This window comes from Podarcis muralis, chromosome 2 (genome assembly GCF_964188315.1).
Source record: "Podarcis muralis chromosome 2, rPodMur119.hap1.1, whole genome shotgun sequence".
Taxonomy (NCBI): Eukaryota; Metazoa; Chordata; class Lepidosauria; order Squamata; family Lacertidae; genus Podarcis; species Podarcis muralis.
Window position 1 is genome coordinate 42,923,870 of NC_135656.1, and position 27,280 is coordinate 42,951,149.

The 27,280-nt window shown below is 44.9% G+C and overlaps 1 protein-coding gene across 4 annotated transcripts; it reads left to right on the plus strand.

Annotated features, from left to right (window-relative positions):
• Positions 1–383: 383 nt before the first annotated feature.
• PTGER1 (prostaglandin E receptor 1) lies at positions 384–26,875 on the plus strand. Of its 4 annotated transcripts, none has more exons than XM_077924363.1 (8): positions 384–1,635; positions 2,999–3,114; positions 12,277–12,387; positions 15,111–15,180; positions 15,996–16,132; positions 18,300–18,543; positions 23,346–24,201; positions 25,023–26,875. In XM_077924363.1, exons 7-8 carry the CDS (start codon positions 23,374–23,376, stop codon positions 25,305–25,307), a joined length of 1,113 nt encoding a protein of 370 aa, XP_077780489.1. In that variant the 5' UTR covers positions 384–1,635; positions 2,999–3,114; positions 12,277–12,387; positions 15,111–15,180; positions 15,996–16,132; positions 18,300–18,543; positions 23,346–23,373; the 3' UTR covers positions 25,308–26,875. The 4 variants fall into 4 exon arrangements, with proteins under 4 accessions (XP_077780489.1, XP_077780486.1, XP_077780488.1 ...); XM_077924360.1 differs by having other exon boundaries at positions 391–1,635; positions 18,300–18,584; XM_077924361.1 differs by lacking the exon at positions 384–1,635 and adding an exon at positions 1,651–1,968 and having other exon boundaries at positions 18,300–18,584.
• The last annotated feature ends 405 nt before the right edge of the window (positions 26,876–27,280 follow it).

Here is a 27,280-nt window from a genome sequence, read left to right on the forward strand (position 1 = left end):
AATCTTTCCTAACCACCGTTTGTCCGAGTTTCCATGAAGATCAATATCTTATAATGGGAGTGGCTGTGATTCCCTGCTGCCTCCAGTTCCATTTCACCATTAGTTGCCCATCCTTCCGCCTTTTGCTGTTTTCACTTTCTCTCTGTTTTTAAGGTATTGATTAATCTTGACATACCCATTCTTTTTTTAAAAAGTTGTAATTGACTACCATATAACTTCATCAAGCCTTGCTGTAGCAACCCTACTCATTCCCGCTTTCGGGTGCTGCATGAGGGGTGGCCATTTAGAAATCACCAGAAAACAAGACAAAAGAGGTGGCGATTTGCATAAAATTTGTATAGATGCAAATTTAGAAATAATTGCTATAAATAAAATATAACACAATATATCTGACCATAGTGGGGAAGGCTGTGAGGAAGACCTGTGTGCCTGATTAGTCTGCTGTCTGAGGGGCTTGATGGGCAATTTCAAGTCCCCTGGTGCTCTCTCTTCCTAGGGTTCTTGGACTGGACAGCACTTCAAATAGAGGACACTATTCCACAGAGGACTGCCCTCTGTCCTTCAAATAGTGGACTGTCCTTTGTAAAGGAGGACACATGGCCACCCTTGGCTATAGTAGTGCTATAGTGAGTAGATACTAATAGCAATCAAGAAATCAAAGCAAACATCCATAGACATCAAGAGGTTAAAAGTCTCTAGTCTAGAGGATTCCCAGAGGCATCTGGTTAGCTACTGTGAGAACAGGATGTTGGACTTAGATGGGCCATTGGCCTGATCCAGCAGGCTCTTTTCTATATTTAGTTTAGTTTAGTTTAGTTTAGTTTAGTTTAGTTTAGTTTAGTTTAGTTTAGTTTAGTTTAGTTTAGTTGGGGGCTGAATGAAGGATTGCTGCACCAGTGGTAAAAACTTCTCTTAGCAAAGGGTTCCTGTACAAAAAAGAAAAGAAAAGAAAAGAAAGGTGCCTGGCCTTTACTCTAATTCCTTCCTCTCTTCCGAGCCAGATTTCATGATGGGACCGGGGATCGCCCGCAGCACAATGTTTATGTGGCATCAGCTCTGAAGTGCCCTTGACAGAAGCAAATAAAGCTTGCATTAATGGACCCCTGGAATACATTCAGAGCTGGCACTCTTGGCACAAAAGTAAATTACAGAATAATTTTGCCTCATTTCTGGATGGGATTCAAGTACTGCACGGAAGAGAAAACAGCATGAAGCCTGCTCAGGAAAACCTATAATGTAGAAGGAGGATTTTTATTCCGTTGTGCTGGGAATCCTATCCCACTTCCCCAACCTCCCAAATAATCACTGTCCTCAATTGCCAGAGGGACCAAGGAGTTTTGTTGGAATGAAACACAATACAAATCACTGCCAAGATGCAGAAGCAGAAAGGCAAATTTTGCCCTATGCTGGGTCCTGAGAGAAATGGAATTCCTGCCTAGGCCTGGCCCTCTGAAGAGGCAAGGTGCTGCCTCAAGCAGCAGAAGCCCAAGAAGCAGCACCCACATTGCCTCTGCTGCACCTTCCCGCTCCCTGCTGCATCTGCTGCCAGTGGAAAAGTGGCACTGGTTTCTGATGAGATCTTGCCAGAAGCTGGCACCACTGCTGATGCTTTGTGGGCGCTGCTGCGTCATGCAGGTAAGAGAGCTGTGGCGCCAGCAGCGGGGGAGCAGGAGCAGCAAAATGGAATGTGCTGTTCCTGTTCCTGTCCTGAGTTATTCTCACAGTATTGGAAGGCCATGATGAATTTGTGAATATTACCTTTATCTAATCCTTTTCAAACCTTCCCACCGCACTGTCTAGCCTGCTGCTGTAAAAACACAGAAACAACCCTCTTCAGAATAGCTGGCTGGTGGTAGCAAAGGCTGTGTGAAATCAGGAAAGGGCCTCATGTTTTCCCCTGCTTTTACATGCTCTCTGTTCCCTGTGTTTGTTCCACATGCCAACACGATTCCTCAGGCCCAGGAAGAGGTATGCTGTCTCTAGCAGGATTTTAGCTGCTTCGTTCCCTTGGGAGAAGGATGATGCTTTCTCACTGTCCTGTCAACACAACAGGGGCACAAGAGAAAGTGTTTGCACAAGCCTCTTGTTAAGCAATGTATAAGCCTCTTTCGTTGCAAATTGCCTCACAGACCCAACAGAAACAAAACAGTCCTTGGTCAGCTCCTCTGAGTGGACGTTGAAGGAAGGATTGAGATACAGCAGATCTTTGGGTTGGTGGTGCCCAGGCTATCGCTTTACTATAATATTAGAAGATATACCAAATATTAACTAGCATTAACCAGTCCTCCGCAGAATGGACGTTGAAGGTGGGGGGAACGTTTTTGTGGCTGTGCATGATATTGGCATGGCAATATCTTTGTACACAGGTAGTAGCACTTTGGGTTGCAATATAGGCAAGTGAACTGGCAGAACTTATTAGCTCAGGGCTACATAAATACCTAGACCTTTTAAAAAAAAATACACAAGGATCCTCTGGGACAAAGCAGTAATGAAGAATATCAAACACAAAGGTGTCAGGCCCAGTCCTGCCATTAGGAAGAGTGAGGTGGCTGCCTCAGGCAGCTATTTTGGTTGTCATGAAAGGGCAGCAAAATGTGAGATGTTTAAATGATTATTGTATTTTTACTCCCAGGGAGAAGTGCTTGTGAGCTTTTCTACTTCAGGTGCCAAAATAACTTGGCCAGCCCTGTATACTCTGCCCTTTGCCTTAGGGAGGGAAGCGCCATTTGTTAATCTACCTCAGGCAGCAAAGTTTCTTGAGTCTTTTCAGAGAGGAACCAGTTCCACATTGAGGTCCCTGGGATGGCTGGGGAGGGGGGCATTTGAAAAGTGCTGAAGATCAGTATTATTACTAATCCAATAAAGCAGGGGTCAGCAACATGGCACATGCAGGTGTACGTGTGTCCAAAGGTACCTGCTATGGTGCCCGTGAAAGTCTTAGTAAACATTCCATGAAAAATCCACAGTGTATGAGAAACTGTTTTCTCTTCCTACTCAGATCCTGTTTGCACTGGCTCAGTTTCTCCTACATTAAACATGCCCTCTTCAACATGCCCACATTTGACTGGATGCCAGGACTGAATACCCACCCATGCATCAGTTCTGAACCAAGAGGTAAAAAGAGCTTCTCTCTGTGAGTGAACATGGCTGGTGTAGGTGCCTTCCCCCACTGATGTCTGCACTTAGGGTTGCCATATTTCAAGAAGTGAAAATCTGGGCACAAAAGCTGAGCTTTTCTTTGCAAAATCTTGAGGGGGGAATTTAGTTTGTAAGCTATTTTTTTAGGAGGTTCACCAAAATCTACACTTCCAACATGGGCTGCCATACATCTGGATTTACCCACACATTTAAAAAGCAATTCTGCCCTGTTTCTGATGGCCAAATCCCAGCTGTGTCTGATGTATGGGGGCCCTACATTCAGTAGTTAGTGTTCCTGCCTCTTTTTCTGCTCTTTTATAAGTGGCTGCCATTTTGTGTTATGTCATGGCAGCCATTTTGTGACTGCAACCCAACATTCCAAATGTACCCACTGGCCCCAAACAGTTGGCAAACCCTGTGCTAGAAGGAAGCATTAGGTCTTCTGTGCTAGCAAACAATGCAATTGTGCAATAGTCATGTTGTGAGAAGTAGAACAGGCAAAACTGAGAGCTCCCAATTTGTCACCCACCTCTTTCCCCTGATTCTCCTTCACATTACTGAACAAAACACACAAAATATTTTATTGGCATGACAAGATTATCCCTGAACATGCGCCAAAATATAAAGGGTATAAAGGAATGAGCTGCTCTGGTTTCTTTCAAATCTTGACCTACTGCTGTTGGGATACAACAATATGAGGTTTCAAGTTACATCAAACCCTTCATTTTTCAGGTGTCACAGTAAATAATTACACTGTGCTGCAGCTATGTAACCATACACGTTTAATCATCCGTGTATCCACACATTTAGCAAAAATTCACTGCAGTCTATATACAAAACCACAGTGCTTGATTACTAGGGAAGATACAAAATATATGCAAATATTTCCACACATAAGTACATCCTTAGAGCAAACAGTTCGGAAAAAGTTAAACATCGGGTGCTTGCCATTGTTTTAATGATTCATGAAGCTAAGAATCTCTTGTTAATCCACTGTTGTTTAAATCTGGTCCTGAATTTCAGTTCTTAGGACTTGTGTTGAATATAACTGCAAACGTTTGCATATACTGATACCTTTAGCTGAAACACCCAAAATATATTGCAGTATCTTATCCTCTCTCTCACTTTCAAGTCTGTACCCCGTAAGGAAATTGGCAGGTTGTTCCTAATCTTGTAGAAACAGGGGCAGGGAGTCAACTCTTAACTGCTGAAGGGATCTATGGGTGAGGAGTGCAGAATTTTCCTCCTGTCAGCACTGGATGTCAACTGAGGAAAAAAGTGCTCTGTGTGTGTGTGTGTGTGTGTGTGCGTGTGTGTGCATGCGCTCGTGCACGCATGCTAGCTAATGTTGCCATATACCTAAAAAGGGGGTGGGGATTCCCAAAGTTGTTGAACTTTTTTTGCAAAATCTCAGAAAAACTCAATTTCTGCCCGGATGCTGTTTACAAGGACTGAATACCAGCTACGTCTGGGAAATTCCAGACATATGGCAACCCTAGTTTGTGCAAATTCTGAATCTATAAACTGTGGGCTGACTGCTACTAACAATGGACTCCTCTTACTATAAACATGCAAATTTGCTATAATCAGGCCTAGTTTATCTATTACTATAGAACTGGGAATATAGGGACAAAATTTGTGTGTGTGTGCTCAAGTTTCCCAAACTTCTGAGTTTATTTAAAGTCGTCATTGACCCCAACCCAAATTCTTAGGAATGTAAATGAAATAAAGTCAAGAAACAGGAATATATAATCTACATTTATTAATTAACAACCACCATTCCTAGGAACCATAACATGTAAAAAGCAAGGAAGAAAACCAAGAGAAAATAATAATGATACCATACGTATCTGTACATGTCCATGCCTTTTATTTCTAAGGTTCCTAGTTCCTAGTTGTTGGTGTGTATTTTTGCACTATACCTTGTAAATTTATTTTCCACCCAAGGCCTGCTTTGATTCCCAGGTCTTTATTTACTCCTTGCACAGTCCCATCAATCCCAATGGGTCAGTATTGACCACTTTGGAAACCAGCTGGTTTCTGCATGCATGGTCACCCCTGGAGAATTGCAGCATCAAGTGGTGACTTGCCTAATACCACAGATAGAACTTTATTTTCACCTTATATTACATTTTGCCTTTCAGCAGAGTAACTTCATACAAGCAGCTTGAGTAATTAAGTTAAATATGTGTAAGGAGAGGGACACGGGTGGCGCTGTGAGTTAAACCACAGAGCCTAGGACGGCGGTTCTAGAAGGTCGGCGGTTCGAATCCCCGCGACAGGGTGAGCTCCCGTTGCTTGGTCCCTGCTCCTGCCAACCTAGCTGTTCGAAAGCATGTCAAAGTGCAAGTAGATAAATAGGTACCGCTCCAGCGGGAAGGTAAACGGCGTTTCCGTGCGCTGCTGTGGTTCGCCAGAAGCGGCTTAGTCATGCTGGCCACATGACCCGCAAGCTGTACGCCGGCTCCCTCGGCCAATAAAGCGAGAGGAGCGCTGCAACCCCAGAGTCGGTCACGACTGGACCTAATGGTCAGGGGTCCCTTTACCTTTACCTATGTGTAAGCAGTGCTTATGGATGTGCTAGTACTCCATACCAGTGAGTGCGCTCTCTCTCTCTCTCTCTCTCTCTCTCTCTCACACACACACACACACACACACACACACGTGTATGTGTGTATGAGCCCTTAAGAGGGAGTGGGTAATACAGTTTGTTGTGCCTGCTCTACTGCACTTGCTTTCGGTATCAGAGAAGTCACCATGTTTGATGAACAGTGAAAAGAGACAATAATATATGCCTCTGGATGTTGTAAGAAAGACATGGTAATAGAAGTCACCTGTGGTTAGCAGGAATTTCTTCAAGGGTACCTAGCCCAAACATTTTGCTGCCGGTAGTAAAGGAGGGCACCCATCAATCCATGGATGGAATTGAACTGGACTAGCATTTGAATCTTAATTCAACACTGGTAATGGAACAGCATCTTCCACAGCATCTGATGGGCTGGCTTAGGGGGTGGCACACACCAATCTACCTCCCCACATCTCACTGCTGCTGCCTGCCTCTCAGCATCTGCTGCCTGACCTCACTCTGCCTAACAATAGGGCCAGTCTTGCAACCTAGTGGGGAAGTTCTGTAAAATGGGGCTGTGTTTTGTTCTTACCTCTTGGAATACCTGTAGGCCAAGAATTTGTTGTTCAGTTTCTGTTAATTGGTTCTCGTGGGAAACTTGCAGATTCTAGCTTCGCACAATTAACTCAGGCTGGTGTCAATTTACTCTTGGCAGAAAGCCCAGATCTGCATGACCAAGAAGCTACTCACTCTGATTGGTTAACGACCAGCACTCTGCTCTGTTATCAAGGGATTGCTAGCTCAGTTTGAAGTGAGGTGTTGTTAGGAGTAGAAGTGCTGTGTATGGTTTTGAGAGAGAGAAAGAGAGGATTTATTTTGCTTTGTTTTGTATGCAGAAACTCTGCTGGTTTTATTTTCTCCTTTTAATAAATCCTGTAAATAGTTATTCTGAGTCTAGCTGACTAGTCATTACTGCCGCAACTAGCTTCCTCGCTGTGCAGGAAAACTCTGCTACGTTTGGGCTAAAGCCAATAGGGCTATGCCTGACACTTCAAAGTTCCATGAGGTTATGGGCATTGTGCTGCCAGCCTGAGTTGCGGTGGTGTCAGCATCAACGGCGTTGGTTCCAGTAGTTCCAGAAGTTGTTGTTCCTGCTGGTGCAGCAGATGGACTCTGGCTGGTTCCTGACTGTGGTGAGCTGGTGACGCAGCGGACACAAGGACAACAGCTGCAGCGTGTGAGTGCTGGGTGCTGTGGTTCCTGTTTTCTCTCTCGGTGGTCGTGAGTAGCTGGTTCCGGGTTCCAGGGACATCGCTCTCAAGATGGCCTCACAACCAGTTCAGATGGCTTTTGAGCGTCTGAATGACTCCAATTACTTGCTGTGGTCGGAACGCATGCAGGCAGTGCTGCAGAGGGATCGTCTCTGGCAAGTGGTGAGTAAGTTTCCTGCGAAGCCTGATGATGAAGACCTCGATAAAGACCAAAGAGCAAGGGCCACAATTGTCTTGGGGCTGGAAGATTCCCAGTTGCCGTATGTGAGGGGAATCAAGACAGCTAGAGGTGTGTGGCAAGCACTTAAAGAACTCCATGTGAGTGAGACAGCGGTTTCCAAGCTGTTCATTCGCAAGGCATTGTACAAGGCAATGTTACAGCCTGGGGTTACAATGCAGGAACACCTACACAGTTTACAGTTAAAGTTTACTGCGCTACAGGAAAGAGACTGTGCGTTAGACCAGCAGGAGAAGGTGGCTATTATTTTGAGTTCTCTCCCGGAAAGCTGGGATAATTTAGTTTTGTCTCTAGAAGGCATGCAGGAGCATGATTTATCAGTCAGTTACGTTACTGGGCGTTTGATTGAAGAATGGCAGAAGAGGCAAGAAAGGTCGTTGGCTGCAGAGGCTTCTACAGGTGGGCGGTTTGAAAGGAGTTCTCATGCCGTGCCAGAGGTGACGCAAAAGCAGCGTACCGGTAAGGAGTCAGCGTTTGCTGTTAGGCGTTGTTTCCGATGTGGGTCTTCAGCGCATCTAAAACGACAATGTCCGGAGTTGGTCAAGTCTCAGTTGCCGGTGCAGGAGCAGAGACGAGATCAGCAGCAGCAGCAGCGTAAAAGGAAATTCTTCAAACGAAAACAGTCGGCTCAGCTGGTGACCGGCGAGGTCAAGATTGCTGATGAGAAACAAGCGGTCTGGGTGGTCGATTCGGGAGCATCTCGCCACATCGTAAATTCAGATGAATTGTTTGTTTCCAATAACTCAGCACAGCGCAGCCAGGTGGCTCTAGCAGACGGAAGTACTTCCGAAGTGATTTCGGGGGGTGCAGTTTTTGTTCCTTGTCTTCGTGAATGCCTGCAAAATGTACTTTGTGTGCCTTCATTAAGGAGCAATCTGATGTCTGTAGATTGTTTGCTAAAAGCTGGGTTTAAAGTGCATTTTGAAGGAGACAGTTGCATTATTAAGAAGGCTGGTGAGATTTTAGGCACTGCTAAGTCAGAGGGAGGCTTGTTTTGGCTTAAAGCAGGATCTCAAGTTGCAGCAGTAGTCAGTAAATCTCAGCCTGCAGTGAATAACAAAGCTATACATGACAACTGTGTGCACTTATTGCATAGGAAAATGGGGCATGCTTGCTGGAAAAGTGTACTAAAAATGTCTGAATTGGCTGATGGGGGTAATTTAAAGAGTTGTAACAAGTACCTTGATTGTAATGTGTGTAAAAAGGTTAAAACCCACAGAGTCTCTTACCCCAGAAGTGACAGAGTTAGTGAGTCACCGCTACAGCTGGTTCACATGGACGTAATTGGTCCATTTGCTGTAAGCAGGGGTGGATTGCGTTTTTCACTAACAATTGTGGATGACGCCACACGTTATTCTTGGGTTTTTCCCATGAAAAATAAGGGTGACGTGTTCACTAAGTTTAAAGGCTGGGTGGCATCTGTGGAAAGATTTCTGTCCATTAAACTCAAAAGGATTCAGACGGACAGAGGTGGCGAATTTATGTCAAATGCCTTTAAAGATTGGTTACAAAAACGTGGCATTGGGCATAGAAAAACGAACATTTTTTCCCCAGAGGAGAATGGCGTTGCAGAGCGAAAAAACAGATCTTTACAAGACATGATGTTTGCCATGCTTGACGATGCTGATTTGCCCATGTCTTATTGGGGGGAGAGCATGCTCACCGCGTGTTATCTCCAAAACAGGCTCTTTCATCAAACAATAGGTACAACCCCGTACTTTAAATTGTTTCAGAAAAAACCCAAAATTGACCATTTGCATGTGTTTGGATCAAAAGCCTGGGTATTAATTCCAAAACAAATGAGGAAGAAGGGAGATCCTAAGACCAAACAGTTAGTGTTTGTGGGTTACCAGGAGCTGGGAAAAGGTTTCCGTTTTGCTGAAGGGACAAATGGCATTGTGATCTCCAGGAATGCCAGTTTTTGTGAACATAGTGGCTGGGAGAGACTACATGCCAATACTGAGGTTTGGTTTGAACTTTCCCAGGAGCTTCATGACTCTGAAGGTAAACATAGAGAATCAGAGTCTGAGGGGGAGGAAAGTTCAGATAAGAGCTCTCAAGAAAGTGGAGTTAGCCAAAGACCAGTTGCTATGCAACAAAAGAGAGGTCGTAGTTCTGAGGAGGGAAGTGGGTCAGAAGAAAAATTTTCTCCCAGAAGATCTAAAAGACAAAACAAAGGAGTGCCTCCGGTGCGTTTTTCTCCAGATACTGCAAATGTGTTTAGTGTAAGTGCAGAACCCAAGAGTTTTCAGGAGGTGTTAAAGTTACCAAAAGAGGAGGCAGAGCTCTGGAGACAGGCAATGGAGGAAGAGATGTCCTCTCTGAATGAGCACAAGGTTTTTACACCAGTAGCAGCGCCTGAGGGGGCAAAGATTGTAGGCTGCAGGTGGGTGTACAAACTTAAACCTCTGGTGACAGGAGAGTACAAATACAAAGCTCTATACGGTCTCAAACAGGCTGCAAGATCTTGGAACAAATGTTTCCATGAGGCCTTAGTGTCATTTGGTTTCAAGCAGAGTACAGCTGACAATTGTGTTTATGTACGTGGTACAGGCAGTGATCAAGAGTTTTGTCTGATTTATGTAGATGATGTTTTGTATGCCTGCAAAACAGATAAACAAACTAAAAGATTTGCCAAGCAATTGTCCAGTAAGTTCAAAGTGAAAGACTTAGGCCCGGTTAGGACATATCTAGGGTTGGAAGTGTGCTGGGCCCAAGATGGCAGCTGTCTAATTAGTCAGCAGAACAAAGTTAAACAACTACTGACTACATACAGGATGCAGGATTGCAAAGGGGCAGTGGTGCCTATGGATCCAGGTTTCATAAAAACACTTCATATAGATGAGAGTCCTGAATTTGAACATCCTGATGTATATCATTCTGTAATTGGAAGTTTATTGTATATAGCACAGTGGTCCAGACCTGATATTAGCTATGCAGTAGGCATATTAAGTAGATTGGTCTCAAAACCCACAGTAAATGCCTGGAAAGGGGTAAAACAAGTTCTGAGATATCTCAAACAGACAATTGGCTATATGTTACAATTAAATTCTTCAGAGGATGAAATGTTGAGTTGCTACTGTGATAGTGACTGGGGAAATTTGCCGGATAGAAAATCTGTCACAGGACTAGTCATAATGGTCGGTGGAGCTTTAATCAGCTGGCGGTCACGCAAGCAAGACGTTGTAAGTGTGTCATCAACGGAATCAGAGTACGCCGCATTGAGTGAATTGTGCAACGAGGTGATTTATTTCAAGCATTTGTTAACAGATTTAAATGTAAATTGTGGAGAACCAGTACAAGTTTACATTGATAATCAAGCTTGTATAACCTTAAGTAAAACAGAGGGTTTCAAATCGCGTTCCAAACATATCTCTGTAAAATACCAAAATGTACGTTGCTGTGTACAAGACAATATAATCACCTGTACTTATGTATCAAGTGAAGAAAATGTAGCAGATGTGTTAACTAAACCATTGGCAAAGATAAAGAACAAGCGAATGTGCAAGGGTTTAGGTTTGCTGGAAAAATGATCTCCTACATAGGTGTATTTGGTGTTAATTGTTCAGCAGAATCTGTGAGGGGGTGTTCAGTTTCTGTTAATTGCTTCTCGTGGGAAACTTGCAGATTCTAGCTTCGCACAATTAACTCAGGCTGGTGTCAATTTACTCTTGGCAGAAAGCCCAGATCTGCATGACCAAGAAGCTACTCACTCTGATTGGTTAACGACCAGCACTCTGCTCTGTTATCAAGGGATTGCTAGCTCAGTTTGAAGTGAGGTGTTGTTAGGAGTAGAAGTGCTGTGTATGGTTTTGAGAGAGAGAAAGAGAGGATTTATTTTGCTTTGTTTTGTATGCAGAAACTCTGCTGGTTTTATTTTCTCCTTTTAATAAATCCTGTAAATAGTTATTCTGAGTCTAGCTGACTAGTCATTACTGCCGCAACTAGCTTCCTCGCTGTGCAGGAAAACTCTGCTACGTTTGGGCTAAAGCCAATAGGGCTATGCCTGACACTTCAAAGTTCCATGATTTGTGGGGGTTGGTGGGGGTTGTAAATAATCTCTTACATGGCAAGTCTTTAGCACAAGCAGTTTTGAGAGAAATGGTTAAACATCAGGAATGTAAAGATTTAATGATTCATGAAGCAAAGTATCACTGCCTGCCCGCCCCAATGCATTTGCTTTGCACTTTGATTCTTTAGTGATAGAGGACTGGCCTGGAACCCAATACCATATTATGTTGTTTGGTTTGTGTCTGAGGCAGTTTATTATTAATAATATAAACAAACCAATTCTGCCTGCAACCTTAGTTGCTAAGCGGAGGAGTGTTTTGTCTGGAGATGAATAAAAGGCCAGGAAAAAAACAAGAGGGTGAGGGCCAAGAGGAGTGCTTAGCTAGTGTACTTAGCTGGAGGCCAAGGCCTCAGAAAAAGGAACCATTCTCAAACTAGTGTTCCGGACCAGGCAAATGGCACTCTCTTTGGGTCATGAAGAAATGGTACTCAGTAGCACTAGACTGGAGGCAGCAACTCCTCACTGCTCCCCCCTTCCCCAAGAGATAGGCCAGGAGTGGGGAATTTGCCATCCATCCCCCCGATGTTGCCAGATTATAAGACCCATCACCTCTGACCATTGGCTATGCTGACAGGGGCTGATGGAAGTTGGAATCCAATGGCATCAAGAAGGCCACAGGTTCCCCACTCCTGCAGTGGGAAGATCCATAGGCACTCCTATGTTAGAAGAAAGTACTGGAGTATTATGCTGCTTTTGTATTAAATCTGTAAGTTTAGAATGAAGGCAAGCCCTTGTCCAACTAGACATGACTAGTCTTTCATTTTGTTTCTATTTTGCTGGTAAAACTAGTTATTTTCAATAGTTACAGATTGTGAAATACAGTAACAATGCAAAAAATGAAAAAATGTGCGGTATTTATAAACACATACAGTATACCATTGCAAAGGATTTATATGGTTTGAAGTCTGTGTCATATTGCATCTTCTTAAAATGGATGTAAAGAGAAAAAGCTCCCAAATAAAATGGCACCTTTTTTCTATCTTGCTTTAAGGCAGGAATCAACAGGATCCAGTTCGCAGGGTGAATTCAAAAATCCCTCACCCACATGGGCCAGCTTTGACAGATGGTCAGGACCACCCACTTGTTAATCACCAAAGATCAGGTTAGTGACACCTGTCAAAGTTCAAAGGAGGTAACTGTAACTGCTGAGCAGCTAACTGGAGGTTACAACAACCTCCTTTGAAGATGCACTTTCAGCATTAGTCAGCTGACTGGAGGAATTCGTCTTTAAGAGGCTTGCTGTAACTGATCCGTGGCTACAGAGAACCCCTTGGAAGCATCTGCAGAAGGGGAAATGCTTCATTTTTCATGGGATGCTGTACTTTGAATCCAAACTGCTTCATCTGGAGAGGAAAAATGCTCTATTTAATTTTTTTTAATTCAAATTCAGAATGAGGCACTTTTTGTTTTTACAGTAACTTTTTATTGCTTCTTCATCCCAGAATCCTAGAAGTAACCTAATACCTACAAGCACCTAGAAGACTAAATTCAGTCTACAATCTCCATCTATAGACTAGGACTTGTGCTACGAGTGGAGAAAGTGGGAGTCCTCTTGCCTTATCCTGTTTCCCTTCCTCTATGGCTGTAGGGAATCCCTGTGCCTCTAGAAGGAAGGCAGGAGTCATTGAGAGAAAGGGCTTGCCCAATTTCTGTCACTCTGAGTTCCAGGAAAGCCTTTAACAACTCCTGGGAAGCTCGCCATTGCTCTCCTGCTGCTAGGGGGAAGGAGGCCAGAGAGCTGCACTCCCCAAAACCCTGTCATGTTCTTGATGGAGAACTGTTGATGGAGAGACTTCATTGCCAAAGTACAAAAATAACACATCATCATCATCAAACCTTTTATTGGCATCACATACAACATCCAAACAAATCAATACAGAATTACCACTTCCCCAGTGGCAAAAAACATTTGCTAAAAGAAAGGAGGCAGAGCAGTCTGTCGTCACAAAAAATAACACAACCACAAGTATATTAAACCACAAGTGTAATACAACTTCTTAAATTGTATGTTATTTATGTATTTTCTTTATGTATGTATTTATTTTTAAATATTTGTACATGGATTTTTTTATTGATCTATAAGTCACTTTAAGATTTTTTTGTATGGCTCAGGCTGGCAAATTTTATCCTTGTTCTGCTTCCTCTTCAGAGAGCGGAGGAGTGGGTGCTGGGAACACACCCTAGAGGCCTTCCACAGTCAACCACAATCCCATTATTAAAGCACTCAGCAGCTATGGAGCCATTATCGCTAATGGTGCCACAAAGGACTGGGTTCTGGTGGTAAAGTGGGGGTGGGAAGAGTTGGAGTCAATTCTCAACTGAACAGGAGAGGTAGTTGCATATGCTGAGCAGTTCAAGCAGCCAAAAGTTCCTTCACCAGAGAGTAGTTGAGTTTCCCTTCCCGCAATGACCTTTGGCAAGGTAGATATGTATCAGCATTGCTGAGCTAGGAGTGCGTTTCTAATGTGCTGCTGCATGGAAGCTCATCTTCCTCCATTGTGATTCTTAGGCAAGAATCCCATGCTACCTGGAGCCTGTGGCTCTATAACAAAGGCTGTCTGTCTGGGCAAGAGAGGGTGCTGCCACTATGCCATCTGTCCCATTGCTCCACTAATCAATTCCCCCACCCCCTCTCTTCCCAGTAATAACGACATTCATACCCCACTGTTTCTCCAAGGAGCTCAAGGTGGGATGCGTAGTTCTCACCCCTGTCCGTTTTATCCTTGCAAAAACCTGTGAGGTAGGTTAGGCTGAGAGACAATGGCTGTGTACACCTTACGGGCTTAAAACGCAGCTAGGTCATTCTTTATCTCAATTCAGATCAAAGCTAGTTTGGGGGGAAATCCATCAAAGTATTTACTAAGTAATTTCGGGATAGATATGGATTATGGCTAATGTGTACCATGCTTCCTGGTGGGGGGCACACTGGATGCAGAGTAAACAGTAGTGCATACACAGCCTATGGGTGGCCCAAGATCACTTAGCAAACTTCATGGCTAAGTAATTGGACCACAACACCACACCAGGGTGACAGAGGACCAGTGAGGATATGGGCAAAGATTAAAAGACAGGTGCATGGGCGTAGCCAGGATTTTTGTTGGGGAGGGACAGGACTTTTGTGGGGGGGCAGAACCAATGTGATTGGTCAGTTAGTTAAGTATTTCTATTGTTTTATGGCCATAGAGTGGGAAAGGGCAGGAGGTCCATTAGCTGTATTCTTTTTCTGTCTTCAAAAAAGGGTTCTGCTTCCGAGTTGGCACACCTTTCATGTAATACTAATAATGTTTATTGTATATAAAGTCCTTCAACAAGCTATGTCCTGCCCAGTATGAAAGAAATGGGCTCTGCCTGCTATCAAGCTTATTATCTACATGTCAACACCTTGAGGACAGGTGAAAGAACAGGAAAGGAATGGCGGGGGAAAGGAAAGGAGAGGCAGAGACTGAAGGACAAAGGCTGAAGGGAAGAGGTGCATTTTCATATGTAGTGTAAACAAGGACAAGAAAGGAAAATTGCAGATGTGAGGGAGGCAGTGAGTGTCAGAGAAAAGGGGCAGCCAGAGAGAAAGAACAAGAAGAGTGTGACATAGAGGAAGCAAACTGGGGCAGAGGTGATGGAGAGAGTAAATAGACAGAAAGAGAAGAAGATGTAGATAAAGGGAAGGACAAAGAGATTTGTAAACAAAAACTATAGTAGCTTAAACTAGGCCCCACAAGGAAACAAAAGCCAAAGCGAGAAGTGCATCAAAGAAGAAATGTAGGCAAAGGAAGATATAGCACAAACATATCAGTGATATAAATTCACATGTTGTTTTAATCCTTACAGCAACCCTGTAGGATAAGTCATGAGACTGAGAGAGATTTTCCAAAGGCCATGCCGTGACTTAATGGCAGAGGTGAGATTTGAATCAGGGTGTCACTCTACTTAGATTTTTTTATTACAAGTTTTTATTTCATTTATGGCTGCAAGGTCCCCAACCCTGCACAAAGCTAGAATTGACAAAACTCAATTATTTATTTAAAACTGTGATCAGCAGCATAGCTATCTCTACCCACGCCCAAGCAGGAAGGCTATCCCGCATTAGTTACTGTTACACCCTCCACCAGGAGTGTGGCTTGGAGCTAGCTGGAGCATTGTGTTCCATCTATAATGTGGTTTGGACATACGTATTTCATGGCTTGTTTTGTTTGTGCTGAATGCTCCTAAGTAGAGGAAGCTAGCAAGGAGCCATCTTGTCCTGACCACCCTGACAATGTGTTCCCATTGCCTTTCTCCTCTGGATTCCAACTGAATCTCCTGCCCGTCCCTAAAACCTTGTCACCAACTTTGCTTTGAGCTTGGAAGGGAGGCCCACAAGGTGGATTTTGTTCTAAGAGCATGACTGTAAGAACATAAAAATTGCCCTGCTGGATCAGGCCAAAGGCCCCTCTAGTCCAACATCCCCTTTCCCACAGCAGACAGCCAGATGCCTCTGGGAAGCCCCTAAATTTGGATGTGAGTGCCCATCACCCTCTCCTGCTGTTGCTTCCCAGAAGCTGGCATCCGGAGACATGCAGCCTCTGATACTGGAGGAGGGAGTACAGAGCCGTCGCAACTAGTAGCCATTAATAACTTTACTCTTCGTGAATTTGTCTAGTAGCTACGCTGTGCAGATGGGAGGAAATGTTTTCTCTTCCGTTCCCTGTCGTATCTCTTCACCCTCCCTAACAGTCCTGCTGCTTTTCTGGGATATGAAATTCTGGGATATGTAAACACTTGAAGCTGCACTTCAAAGAAAGGTCATGGCGTTTCAGCCAGTAGATGAGAGAGCCATATGCCAACACCAGCGCCGTCTTGGAGAATGCCAGGTTAGCGGTCGCCAAGTTCCTCCGGTGAGCACTGAGCATTGCCAGAGCAGGAAACTTGTTCTAGGCCCTTCCTGTCCTGCTCATGCTCATGTTTTTATTTACCCTAACCTTGCCTCCTTATCAGATCTCTCTCCCTGCTCTCGCAATCCTCTTAACTACTCAATAGGAACAAGGCAAAACAGAAAACACTGGGGTATCGTGGCTGCTAGAGACTTCCTCTCCTGCTCCACATGCAACTCATAGTTGGGCAGCTAGCCAGGCGATGTCACATGGAAAAAGAAGGTCCCCATCACCACCTGCCTTTCTTCCTTACGAGGGTGTGGTATCTGCCTATTGTCTTGCTGTACCACTTCCCACTGGTGGGCAAAGAGTTGGGTAGAGTCTATTCCTGGCTGTGATATTCAGCTAATTCCTGTCTGCATCTCAATTCCTACTAGGAACTCTGGATGTTAAATCTGTTGTTTTTGCTGGGTGGCACAGACTAACTGTGTCCCTGCCACACACAATATGCTGGATGGAACGAAGAGATTCCCTCTGCCCATTCTAATGCACTTACATGATCTCACAGCCTGAGTCCAGCTTTCTGTGCACAGGTTCTTCTGTGGTTCTTGCTTTCTTGGGGGTCCTAGTAGTACCCCCCCTCAGAAAGCAAAGGCTAAACTTGTTGGTGTGTGCTTTTATAACCCACTCACCCTTTTTCAACCCTCTTCCCATACAGCACGTTAGAGGCTGCTGAGCCATTGGGTAACCTTCTCAGAAGTGCTGCGTGGAACACAATGTCCCCTTTCAACATTCTGAGGGTTTCATAATTTCTTGCTGAAGAAAAAGTGGCAATGAAGCCTCAGCAGGGGCCCTCTCAGGTGGGAGGCTCCATGGGGGCAGCAGATCCTGATGTAGATATTCATTATTCCTTTGTTCCTGGTGTAGATCTTCACTCACCCCTTCTTCCCTGGTGGGGAGGAGCACCCTTTGGTGGCTTGCCTCAGGTGCCAAATTGTCTTGGGCCAGCTGTGGGCCCTCTTATGGCTTCTGTGCATGAACTAGATTTCCTACATAGAAGTCAGACCTTGCAGGAATCCAGCATCTAGTTCGCTCAGGGACAAACACATATATGTCTGTGAATGTTTGCTGCGTGTAAGATGTATATCACAGGAGACATCCATAACTTCTCTTTAGAAAACATCATTTTGTGTAATGCAGCCCCTAGGCTCCAAACAATGTGACACTTTGCTAGGTCAAGGCAAGACCTAGCAAGGCCACTGCTGTCTTCAGGTGCCAAGACAGGGTTCCCAGACAGGTAGCTTTGTTCTGTCATTGCTCACACAACCACCTTCCATCTGAATCTAAGGAAGTGCTCTGACTGCCTGGTTTGAAGCTGGCCATCGTAGAGTCACTATGGGTGTTGCTGTGCTTTGGCTGATAGCAGGCCTACAAGGCTAATTGATTGGAAGAGTCAGCTATGGAAGAGTCGGAGAGGAGGGGAAGGGGAGTTGAGTTTCTTCACAATGGTCCCATCTTGGGGCCCTTCCATACTGGTGGTGCTTTTCGTGAGCGTATTCAGCAGCATGTCACCACTATAGTAATAGTGGTGGATTTATACTGGACTGCCCACACATCAATTCTGCTTCATTAGTTCTGAGATGCTTCCCCAGTGTTACCACATTATTGCCATCTGGGAGGGCAAGCAGCACAAACCCCGTCTCACTCACTGCAGAAAGTTGCAGAATTTCAGCAGAAAGTTACGGTACATGCACCCATTAGAAATGAAGTAGTATGTCTGCCTTGAAACTTTCGTAGGTGCAAGTGGTATTGAAATTGCAACCACATCTAACCAGCCCAATAACATCATGACCACAAATCAGGATGCCTGTCCCAGGTGAGTGTGGTCGGCAGCAGGGTAAACATGGCAGAAAGTTTTTGGTACCCCACCCCACAGGTGCTGGAAGGGTGATGTGTGCATGTAAGAATACTTAAGAGGAATCATGACTCCCTGAGCCAGGAAGTTCTATTCACAATGATGAGGATTAAAGAGTATTTAAACAGCGGATTCCCTCCTCTCCTCCGAACTTTTCCATGCACGTTGAGAGTCTCAATAGAGGATTTGTCAGTTTCTTATGATCGTGAACTTGTGTACGGAGCTGCAAAACATAACTTTTTTTTCGTGCAGGAGAGTTTTGCGGCGGCGGCCCGTGCGGAACAAATCCTTCTTTGGAAGGCGACCGGGGAGGAGGAGGAGCAGCAGAAGTAGTTCATAGCGTCCCCTAGTGGCAGAAGAGGGCGGTGCCCGTCCTATAAACTCGCACATGAGCGGGGAAGGGCGAGGCAAAAGCGAGGCGAATGAAGTGTACTTCGGACTGAAGTCAGCGCAGCATCGGCGCCGGGCTCTTCCGTGTCGCCGGACGCAACCGAAGGTGAGACTCGGACGCGTCGGAAGCGCGCAGCCCTGAAGAAGGTGAGTCTCCTGCGCAGCTCCAAGCTCTTACTTAATACCTCCAACTTCGACGGGACGGGAAGAGGGCGCAGAGCTGGAGAGGGAAGGGAGCAGCACGAGTCGGGGTAAGGGGAAGGTGTGCAGGCTGAAGACCATCAGGGGCTGCTGGGGAGAAATCTGGGACTGCACGTGTCCCCTCCCGACTTGAGATAAGCGAATCTCGGGAGGACTCCGATGTGTTGAGAAGGGGCTCTCTTAAGGGGTAGCACTCCCAACATCTCTAAACACAGATTTGCTGCGCTATGCAACCACTCTGGTGCACTGACAGCCAGAACGGCTGCAGACAGCACCAGGGTGTGTTGGGGTCTTATCGACTTCTTCTGTGTGTACATTTAGACGTAAGGAGTAGGAAGTAACAAGACCATGGGAGTAACAAGCAGTAGCTGGCAAATTATTTGAGGTAAGGAAAATAGCGTGATCGTGAATAAGGATCTTGCACCAGAGGCAAATACAGCTTGGCGCGCCTACATAAAGTAACTGAGCGCCTGTTATTTCCCGGTAAACACAGCTTAAACTGCTCTGTTATAGTCACACTTAGGATGGGATTTTCACCCCTGTTTGGCATGCTTGCTGATGGGGGCTTGGAGTGGGGATCCTAACCCTTGTAGACAGTTGTGAATGCTGGTAGTTAGTATTCAATGATTAATTGATTTCGGAGCAAAAGGGTGTGGTGGTGGTCTTACTCTCCTGCGTCTGACAATAGCGCCTTGGGAGGCAGCTGGCTTTGAAGAGGGCCTGTCTAAATGCGGAAGAGGTCTTCATCCTCCACCATGGAAGGGATGAAAATGAATGGACTATTGGATTCTCTTCTGTGTTCCAAAGCGGAGTGTTTGCATTAGATAAAGGGTACCAGGATCCTGGTACCACATATTGACTACTGTACATGATCACAGATGATTATTTATATGAGTCTTAGTTGATTGATTAAATTTGCATAAGTTGCATACAGCTAAAAACAATATTTCTGAAGCAAGATGCATCCTCAGTTTTCAGATAATGTGCACACTTTGGATGACAGTCATCAATTTAGAAGGGGCACTCCTTTCTCTACCAGCCTTCTGAAAGAAAAGGTTGAATGCCTCTTTTACAGAGACACTTATCAACTTATATTAGATATCGGGGGATGGAGTCAAACTCAGTCATGTTCAGAATCGACCTATTAAAAACAGTGGAACTTTTTAGTTGTGGCTAATATGAGTACCCTTGATTCCAAGGGGTCTGCTCTAAGCATGACTAAATATGGACCCATCAACACCCGCTATTTGATTAATCCAGGACAGCTTTTTAGTCAATGAAATAGTCTTCTAACGGATTAACAAATTAATAAAACTTTACAGCCCTAATATTTTATGCCCCACATTAATTAACTATTTCTAATGTAGTAAATAAATAGAACTCATTTTCCCCCTGATAGTGATTGTGCCCCTCAAATGTTTATTGAAAGAATTAATATATTACCTCCCTTTTACTAACATTACCCTCCTGTTAATACTACTGGGCAGTTAAAGGATGTTAAGGGAGGGGTAAGCAAAACAATTGCTCATTAAGTGTACCTCTCTAGATGCTGTTTCTCATTCACAGAGACAAATGGGAGCTATAGTATCTTAGAAGTTATGACTCACTCAATCATCCGGTTCTGAATATAGCCCTAGGTTACTTGAGCCAGACAATAGGAATAAAACAAAAATAAAGCAGAGTGATTCAGTTATGCTACATATGATTACTACAGAGAGCTCTTGATTTAGACACACACACACCCCTCTGCTGTAAGTGGCAATGGTGGCTATAGCTTAATAATAAAACTTGCTTCTGGTACTAGTATATTATTTTATACCGCTACGCCCCATCCATCATAAGAAAAGCATGTTTCTCTTTCAGACTGTATGCAAATGTTAGGTACATGTGTTGAACTATTAGTAAATATCTAAAATCCACAGCTGCACAATACTTTTATTAGAACCAACTAAAGTATCACAAAAAGTGAGCAAGCTTCCTAGTTCCCAGTAATTTTTTCTCAGGCTAGATGTAAATGGTGAGAGGGAAGTCAAAGAGAAAGCTCTTCTGTTGAAGACTTGAAGTCTGCAGTTGATGTGCAGTCCTACACATACTTACTTATGAGTAAGTTCAACTCAATGCTGTGCTAGGTGATAAACTCATTTTCAGTTACATACACACACAGAGACAAACCCCATTTTAAGACTGTTATATAACATCAGAAGAGCCCTGCTGTATCAGGCCAATCTGGCCCACCTTATCCATCATCCTGTTCTCACAATGACCAATCAGATGCCTGTGAAAAATCAGCAGACAGCATCTGAGAACAAAACACTCTCCCCTCCTGTGGTTTCCAGCAACTAGTCTTCAGATGCATAATGCCTCTGACCGTCCTCTGTATCCATGGTACATGAAGGCAGAGCATATCCTCCATTGTGGCTAGTAGCCATTTATAGACTTATCCCCCATTAAATAGTTTAATGCTCCAAGTTGGTGACCATCACTGCCTCCTGCAGGAATCAGCACTTTCTTTTACCTGTCCTGAATCTTCCAATGTTCAGCTTTATTGAATGTCCATGAGTTCTTCTGTTATGAGACAAGGATAAATTATGCATCCATGCCATGCATACTGTAATGTTATAAAATGTCTATCATGTCACCTCTTGCTTGCTTTCCCCCTAAACTAAGAAATCCCAAATACCACAACCTTTCCTCATAGGGGAGTTTGATTACTCTGGTTGCCTTTCTATGAACCTTTTCCAACTCTACAATATCCTTTTTGAGGTGAAGTGATCAGAACTGTACACAGCATTCCAAATGCTGTCGCACCATAGATTTGTATAACGACGTTATGATGTTAGCAGTTTTATTTTCCTTTTCTATTGATCCCTGACATTTTCCCTTTACTTTCCTATTGATTCCTAACATGGAATATGCCATTTTCACTGCTGCTACACACTGGGTTGACATCTTAATTGAGCCATATACTTATGAGACCAAGGTGTCATTCCTGGACAGTCACTAATGCTGCAAACCCCATGAACGTATACAAGAAATGAAGGTTTTTTTGTCCCACCATTCATCACTTTATGCTTGTTTCCACTGAATTGCATCTGCTATTTTACCACCCATTCACTGCATTTGTATAGGTCTTTTGGGAGGTCTTCATGATCTCTTTTTGTTTTTAATTACTCTGGACAATTTAATATAATCAGCCACCTCACTGTTCACCCCTACCTCTAGATCGTTCATGACCAGGTTAAAAATCACAGGTCCTTGGGGGACTCCACTTTCTACATCCCTCCAATGGAAGAACTGTCTGTTTATTCCTACTCTCTGCTTTATGCTACTTAACTAATTCCTGTTCAAGAAGTGGAACTCTCTTCTGATGCCATGACTGCTAAACTTACTCAGGAGTCTTTGATGATAGCTTTTTGAAAGTCCAAACACACTATGTCATCCAGATCACCTTTATTTATATGCTTGCTGAAACTCTCAAAGAATTCTAATAGGTTTATGAGACAGGACTTGCATTTGCAGAAGCCATGCTGGCTCTGCTTCAACATGGCTTGTTCTTCTATGTGCTTGGTTACTTTAATAATACTTTCTACCAGTTTTCCCAGGGCAGACATTAAATTAACTGGCCTGCAGTCCCCAGGTTTCCACCCCGAATTCCTTATTACAAATTACAGGCTTTTCTGTTTTGTTTTCAGAAAGTTTGAGATCTGATGACCGTTGAGAGAGTAGATGCCAGTTCCCAGGAACAGACCCAACTTGTCTGCATCATGTTTTGCTTTTTTGTTTAATTTTGTGATGACGTGCAATCCAAAAACTTGATAAAGAATGTGTTGCAGGCTTTGTGTTTGTTATATTAAGCTAAACATGTTTACATGTAAAATGATAATATAACAAACTAACCAGCATTCCATTTATATTTCTTAGCTGGCAAAAATGTGGTGGGAGAAACAGTAACTTTAAATGACAATTCAAAAAATGTTAGTTAAAATGAGACACAGTATTATAATTCTCCCAATTAGTATTCCCCAATTTTCTCTCATGTGTGGGTCTCCATTCTGTACAATCCCTGATCCAAAACTGCTAGGGGAAGGACCAGCCAAGTGTATTTCTTTACAAAAAGGCCAAGAGTGCTCTAGTTCCTCAGCACTGTAGGAGCAGCACCTTGACTTTCAGTTGCTAAAGTCTTTCAAGGTCTCTCCCTCCCTCCCCCAGGCTCCTTCCTTATCACCACCATCACCATTTAATTAAAGTATCTAAAATGCACATAGTTCTGTCCAGCATTTCCTTGCAAATTTGAGGACATGAAACACAAGGAATGGGAAGGTGGAAAGTCAGGGAAAATCCATCAGATTATATGGCAAGATGAAAGAGGATTTAAGGAGAATCGGTTTGATAGTCAGAAAAGTAATTACTGAGGGGACAGGATAAAAACCGGCTTCTTCTTGCTTTGGATTCCGCAGGAGCTGGGAAGGAACAGCAATTCTCATCTGCTGGATTTGTAGCTCCCAACGGAAGATTCTGGTGGGCAGGAAGTGCACTTTCAACCTCCTCAGGCATGCTTCTTCCCTCTGCTCCAGAGCAGAATCCAGGGCAAAGGTGATTTTTTTTAGGGAAATGTGCTAGGTTCCCTAAACAAATGCTTTTAGGGAGGCTTCTTACCTTTTAAGGACCTCCTCAGATTAGTTTCTGACACCTCTTTTCCCCTTGCAGATGCCTGCTCCTGGAGGTAGCCATTGACATGATGTCCGGCATCCAGTCTCCCAATGCTTCACAGGCTTCACCTGTGAACCACTCCTCATGCTGCACAGAGCCCACAAAGATCCAGAGCTCTGCAAGGGCATCTTCACCTGCCGCCCCCATTTTCTCTATGACCTTGGGTGCTGTCTCCAATGTGGTGGCTTTGGCTATCCTGGTGCAGTCTTACACCCGCTTCCGGCGCCGCTCCAAGGCCACCTTTCTGCTGTACGCTAGCAGCCTGGTTATCACCGACCTTGCAGGCCACGTCATTCCAGGCTCCTTCGTGCTGCGTCTTTATGCCACACAGAGCAATTGGGAAAAGATGGACCCTTCCAAATCCCTCTGCCAGTTCTTTGGAGCCTCAATGGTATTCTTCGGACTGTGCCCGCTCTTCCTGGGCTGCATCATGGCAGTGGAGCGCTGTGTGGGCATCACTCGTCCTTTGTTGCATGCTTCCTTGGTGACGCCGGGCCGGACTAAACTTTCCTTGCTGGGACTGTGGGGCACTGCCCTCGCCATTGCTCTGCTGCCTCTCTGCAGCTTCGGGAGCTATGTCGTCCAGGCCCCAGGCACCTGGTGCTTCATCAAGGTGCGAGAGGCAGAAGCTTGGCCTGACGTGGGCTTTGCCCTGCTCTTCTCCACACTGGGCTTGGCCTCGCTGGTGGCCTCCCTCTTCTGCAACACCTTCAGTGGACTCAACCTGGTGCGGGCTCGGCTCCGCAGTCAGCGCAAGTGTGGGCACCGGCGGGCCAAAGCCCATGACATTGAGATGGTTGTGCAGCTGGTGGGGATCATGGTGGTTTCCTGCATCTGCTGGAGCCCCTTACTGGTGAGTGGGGTGGGGTGGGAGGGGAGATTAGTGGAAATCATAGTCCTGCTTTTGCATCCGACTTGTCATTGTGAGAACAGGATCCTGGTCTAGGTGGACCATTGGGACCATCTTAAATGCTGGAATGTCTAAGAGGCAGCTGGGAGGGAGGAGTAGCAGCAATAGAATGAAAGTAGGACTTTCGTGTGCTGGTGAGCATCAGTGAAGTCTCCAGCATGGGGGGATAGAACCTTGTGGGGGGCGTGCAGCGCCTTGATGAGGAACGGGATTTAGTTTGCCCAAACTGCATGGCAGTGGCGTGTTGGACAGGGGACTTTTCCAGCCCTATTTAAAGATGGTTGAGCTTGGAACCTTTCACATCTAAAGCTATGGCCCTTCACCAAAGTTCTAACGGCACTGATGTTTGCACTGATGTAATGTGACTGTGATCCACAGAGGTGCCTTCCTGGGGGAAATTATAATTGGAAGATTTCTGGAGGTCAATACCACCAGGAGGCCAAAGCATCAGCTAATCAAACTATTATGGTGCACGGGCCTCCATGAAGCAGATTTGGTAGGTCCTTTCTTCTCTTAAAGTCCAGGCAGCAAACTAAGCAGCTGTCCCCTTCATGAGTCTATGGAGACTGGGAAGCTCTTATCAGGGAACAAATGTAGGCAGGTTGAGTGAGGATGGTGCAATGACTATACTGAGAGTTTGGTGTGTGCATAGTTCCTATTTCTCTGTTTCCAATTTTCGTTAGGATCACTGAGAGAGTAAGATAAAAGGCCGCAGCAGAATTACTGTCCTCTTAACTGCTATTCTTGCCTCTTTCTGTTCCCAGGTCTTTGTCATCTTGTCAGTGACCAACTCCCATGGAGACCTTAATTATAAGGAGCTGCTATTCCTGGGTGTGCGACTAGCCTCCTGGAACCAGATCCTAGACCCCTGGGTATATATCCTGCTTCGGCGTGCTGTGTTACGCAAGCTCCTTGCTCTAGTTATTCGGCGCCCTTATTTCAAGGGAGTCCGCTTTGACCGCTGGGAAGCCAGCTCCTTCCAAAGCTCTGAGCGCAGTATAGGGCTGGCGGGAGCAAGCAGGAGAACCTCTACTCTGAAGACCCCCTAAGGAGCACGTTTTGCACATTCTCTGTTGTTTGCAGAATTATCTCCCCTGGGATTCAGGGCCCTTGGATGGTAGTGCTGTATGCAAGGAGCGGATATGGCATTCTCAGTTTACCCTCTCAGCCAAAAGAGCGATGGGATTCAAGATTGTGGAGAAGAGCATGCTGCTGGGCCCAGTTCCCTACCTAGTTGGGACTTTACGGTGGACAAGGGGCACTGGATCTTTTTTTGGAGATTTGTGAAGGAATTGTGATCATCTTTTCTTGGCGGGGTGTGTGTTTGTGTATGTGCCCCACAGCAGTGTTTACAAAAGTGTCTTGGGTTCAGTTCCTGGCACCACCCGTTCTGCAGGGCTGAAGAACTGTGGCTCAGATCCAGGAGTTTCCAGTACTCAAGGCTAGATGAACCAATGGTCTGACTCAGTATAAAACAGCTTCATATGTTCTGGTAATTTTGTTGATGACAGGGAGGAAAGCCATGATTAAGTGCGTTCTGAGTGTACCCAACACTTTCTTGGTACAAGCTATGTGGTATGAATGGAAACCTTGACTTGTTATTAGTGTTCTAGTCCAAAGTGGTGAGTTGTCAGTGCTTCAGAGCACAATGGCATCCATGAATGCCCCCCCCCCCCCATTCCATATTTCAATGATAACCTCTCAGGGGCATAAAGCTTGCTTGTGGATTCATTACTAGGCAAGGAGACAACTTCTGCGATGATAAAAATAGAGGGGGAGACCTTTGGCATCCTTTCTTGGATAATTTGGTTTAGGCATTTTATTATCCAGCTGCAGTTGATATACAGCATTATGTTTAATCCGCGGTGACCTGGACACTCTGGGCCCACAATGTTCTTTCCACATCCCACTCTAGAGGCTGCTGCAGTTCAGTGCCGTGCAAAGGAACACATACATAAATCGGCACCCTTCCTCAGAGGCAGCAGCATATCTGTCCAAGAAAAAACATAATCCCTGCATAATGTCCTTTCCTAAAACAGGAGAGCAGAACTAGGGCACAGGGTAATGATGACTCGGGACAGCATTTAATTTAGATATAAACTTGGTCATTCCAGGGAACCCCTGCATGCAAATGGGGATGCTCAATGGGGTGAGAGGATTGGAAATGTGATAACCAAAAGCTCTTCCACACAGCTTCCCACCCTCAATGGGAAACAAGGAAGCTCCTCCTGGAACTGAGCACTTATAAGTGAGCTACTTCCATAGACAGGAAAGAGTTGGCGGAGCACCAGGCAGATGGAAGCCTATCTGGCTTACCATGAATTCCAATTAGATGGGAGGCTGCCAAAGGCCCTGCAGTGTAGTCTACTGTACTGGAGAGGTAGGTGGGACTAGCCAACAGACCATAAGTGGGGTGCCTCCAGCTGCTGTTATGCTCTGGACTTAGGATAATGGTCCTCCGGGGACTTTCAGGGGACAGTGGGAAAATCCTGAGAAGCTTGCTCTGCAGGGATCATGCAGGCAGGGGATCTAGGCTACTGCTTGCTGGTGCTCTGGCCTGAGAGAGCTGTTGATTGGCGCTGACCATTCTACAATAAAGTATTTTTGTGGAGCATTCTGTCCTATTGCACTTTATTGTCTTCATGCCACTGACTAAATCCCAGCATTCCTGCTGTCAGCTGGCTCTGTCAGCCCTACTAATCTGGTAGGCAGAGTTCTCCATTTATCTCATAGTGTGTTTACTCTTTTCCCACTCTGTGATTTCTCTGCTCTGCCTGTCCTTGCCTCTTCCTAGAACTACTTGATGACTATGGGGCATGTGTGATTGGGCCTCTGGAAACCTGGCTGAAATATGGCAAATGTGCACAACAGGAGAAGGGAAAGTTTAACGTTTTCCCAGCATAGATGGGAATTAGTAGCAGAATCATAGGTCTCTCTCTGTCTGCCAACATGCCCTGCCTGTTCAGTTCTGGAGCTTGCTGCCCCAAGCCATTCCGGCCCCTGCAGATGTGAAGTCTGCACA

Bases quoted from the DNA above. Each gene is read 5' to 3' on its own strand.
- PTGER1 (XM_077924363.1), top strand. From the start codon at position 23,374: ATGATGTCCGGCATCCAGTCTCCCAATGCTTCACAGGCTTCACCTGTG. The intron at 24,202-25,022 runs GTGAGTGGGGTG...TTCTGTTCCCAG, and splicing joins TCTGCTGGAGCCCCTTACTG to GTCTTTGTCATCTTGTCAGT.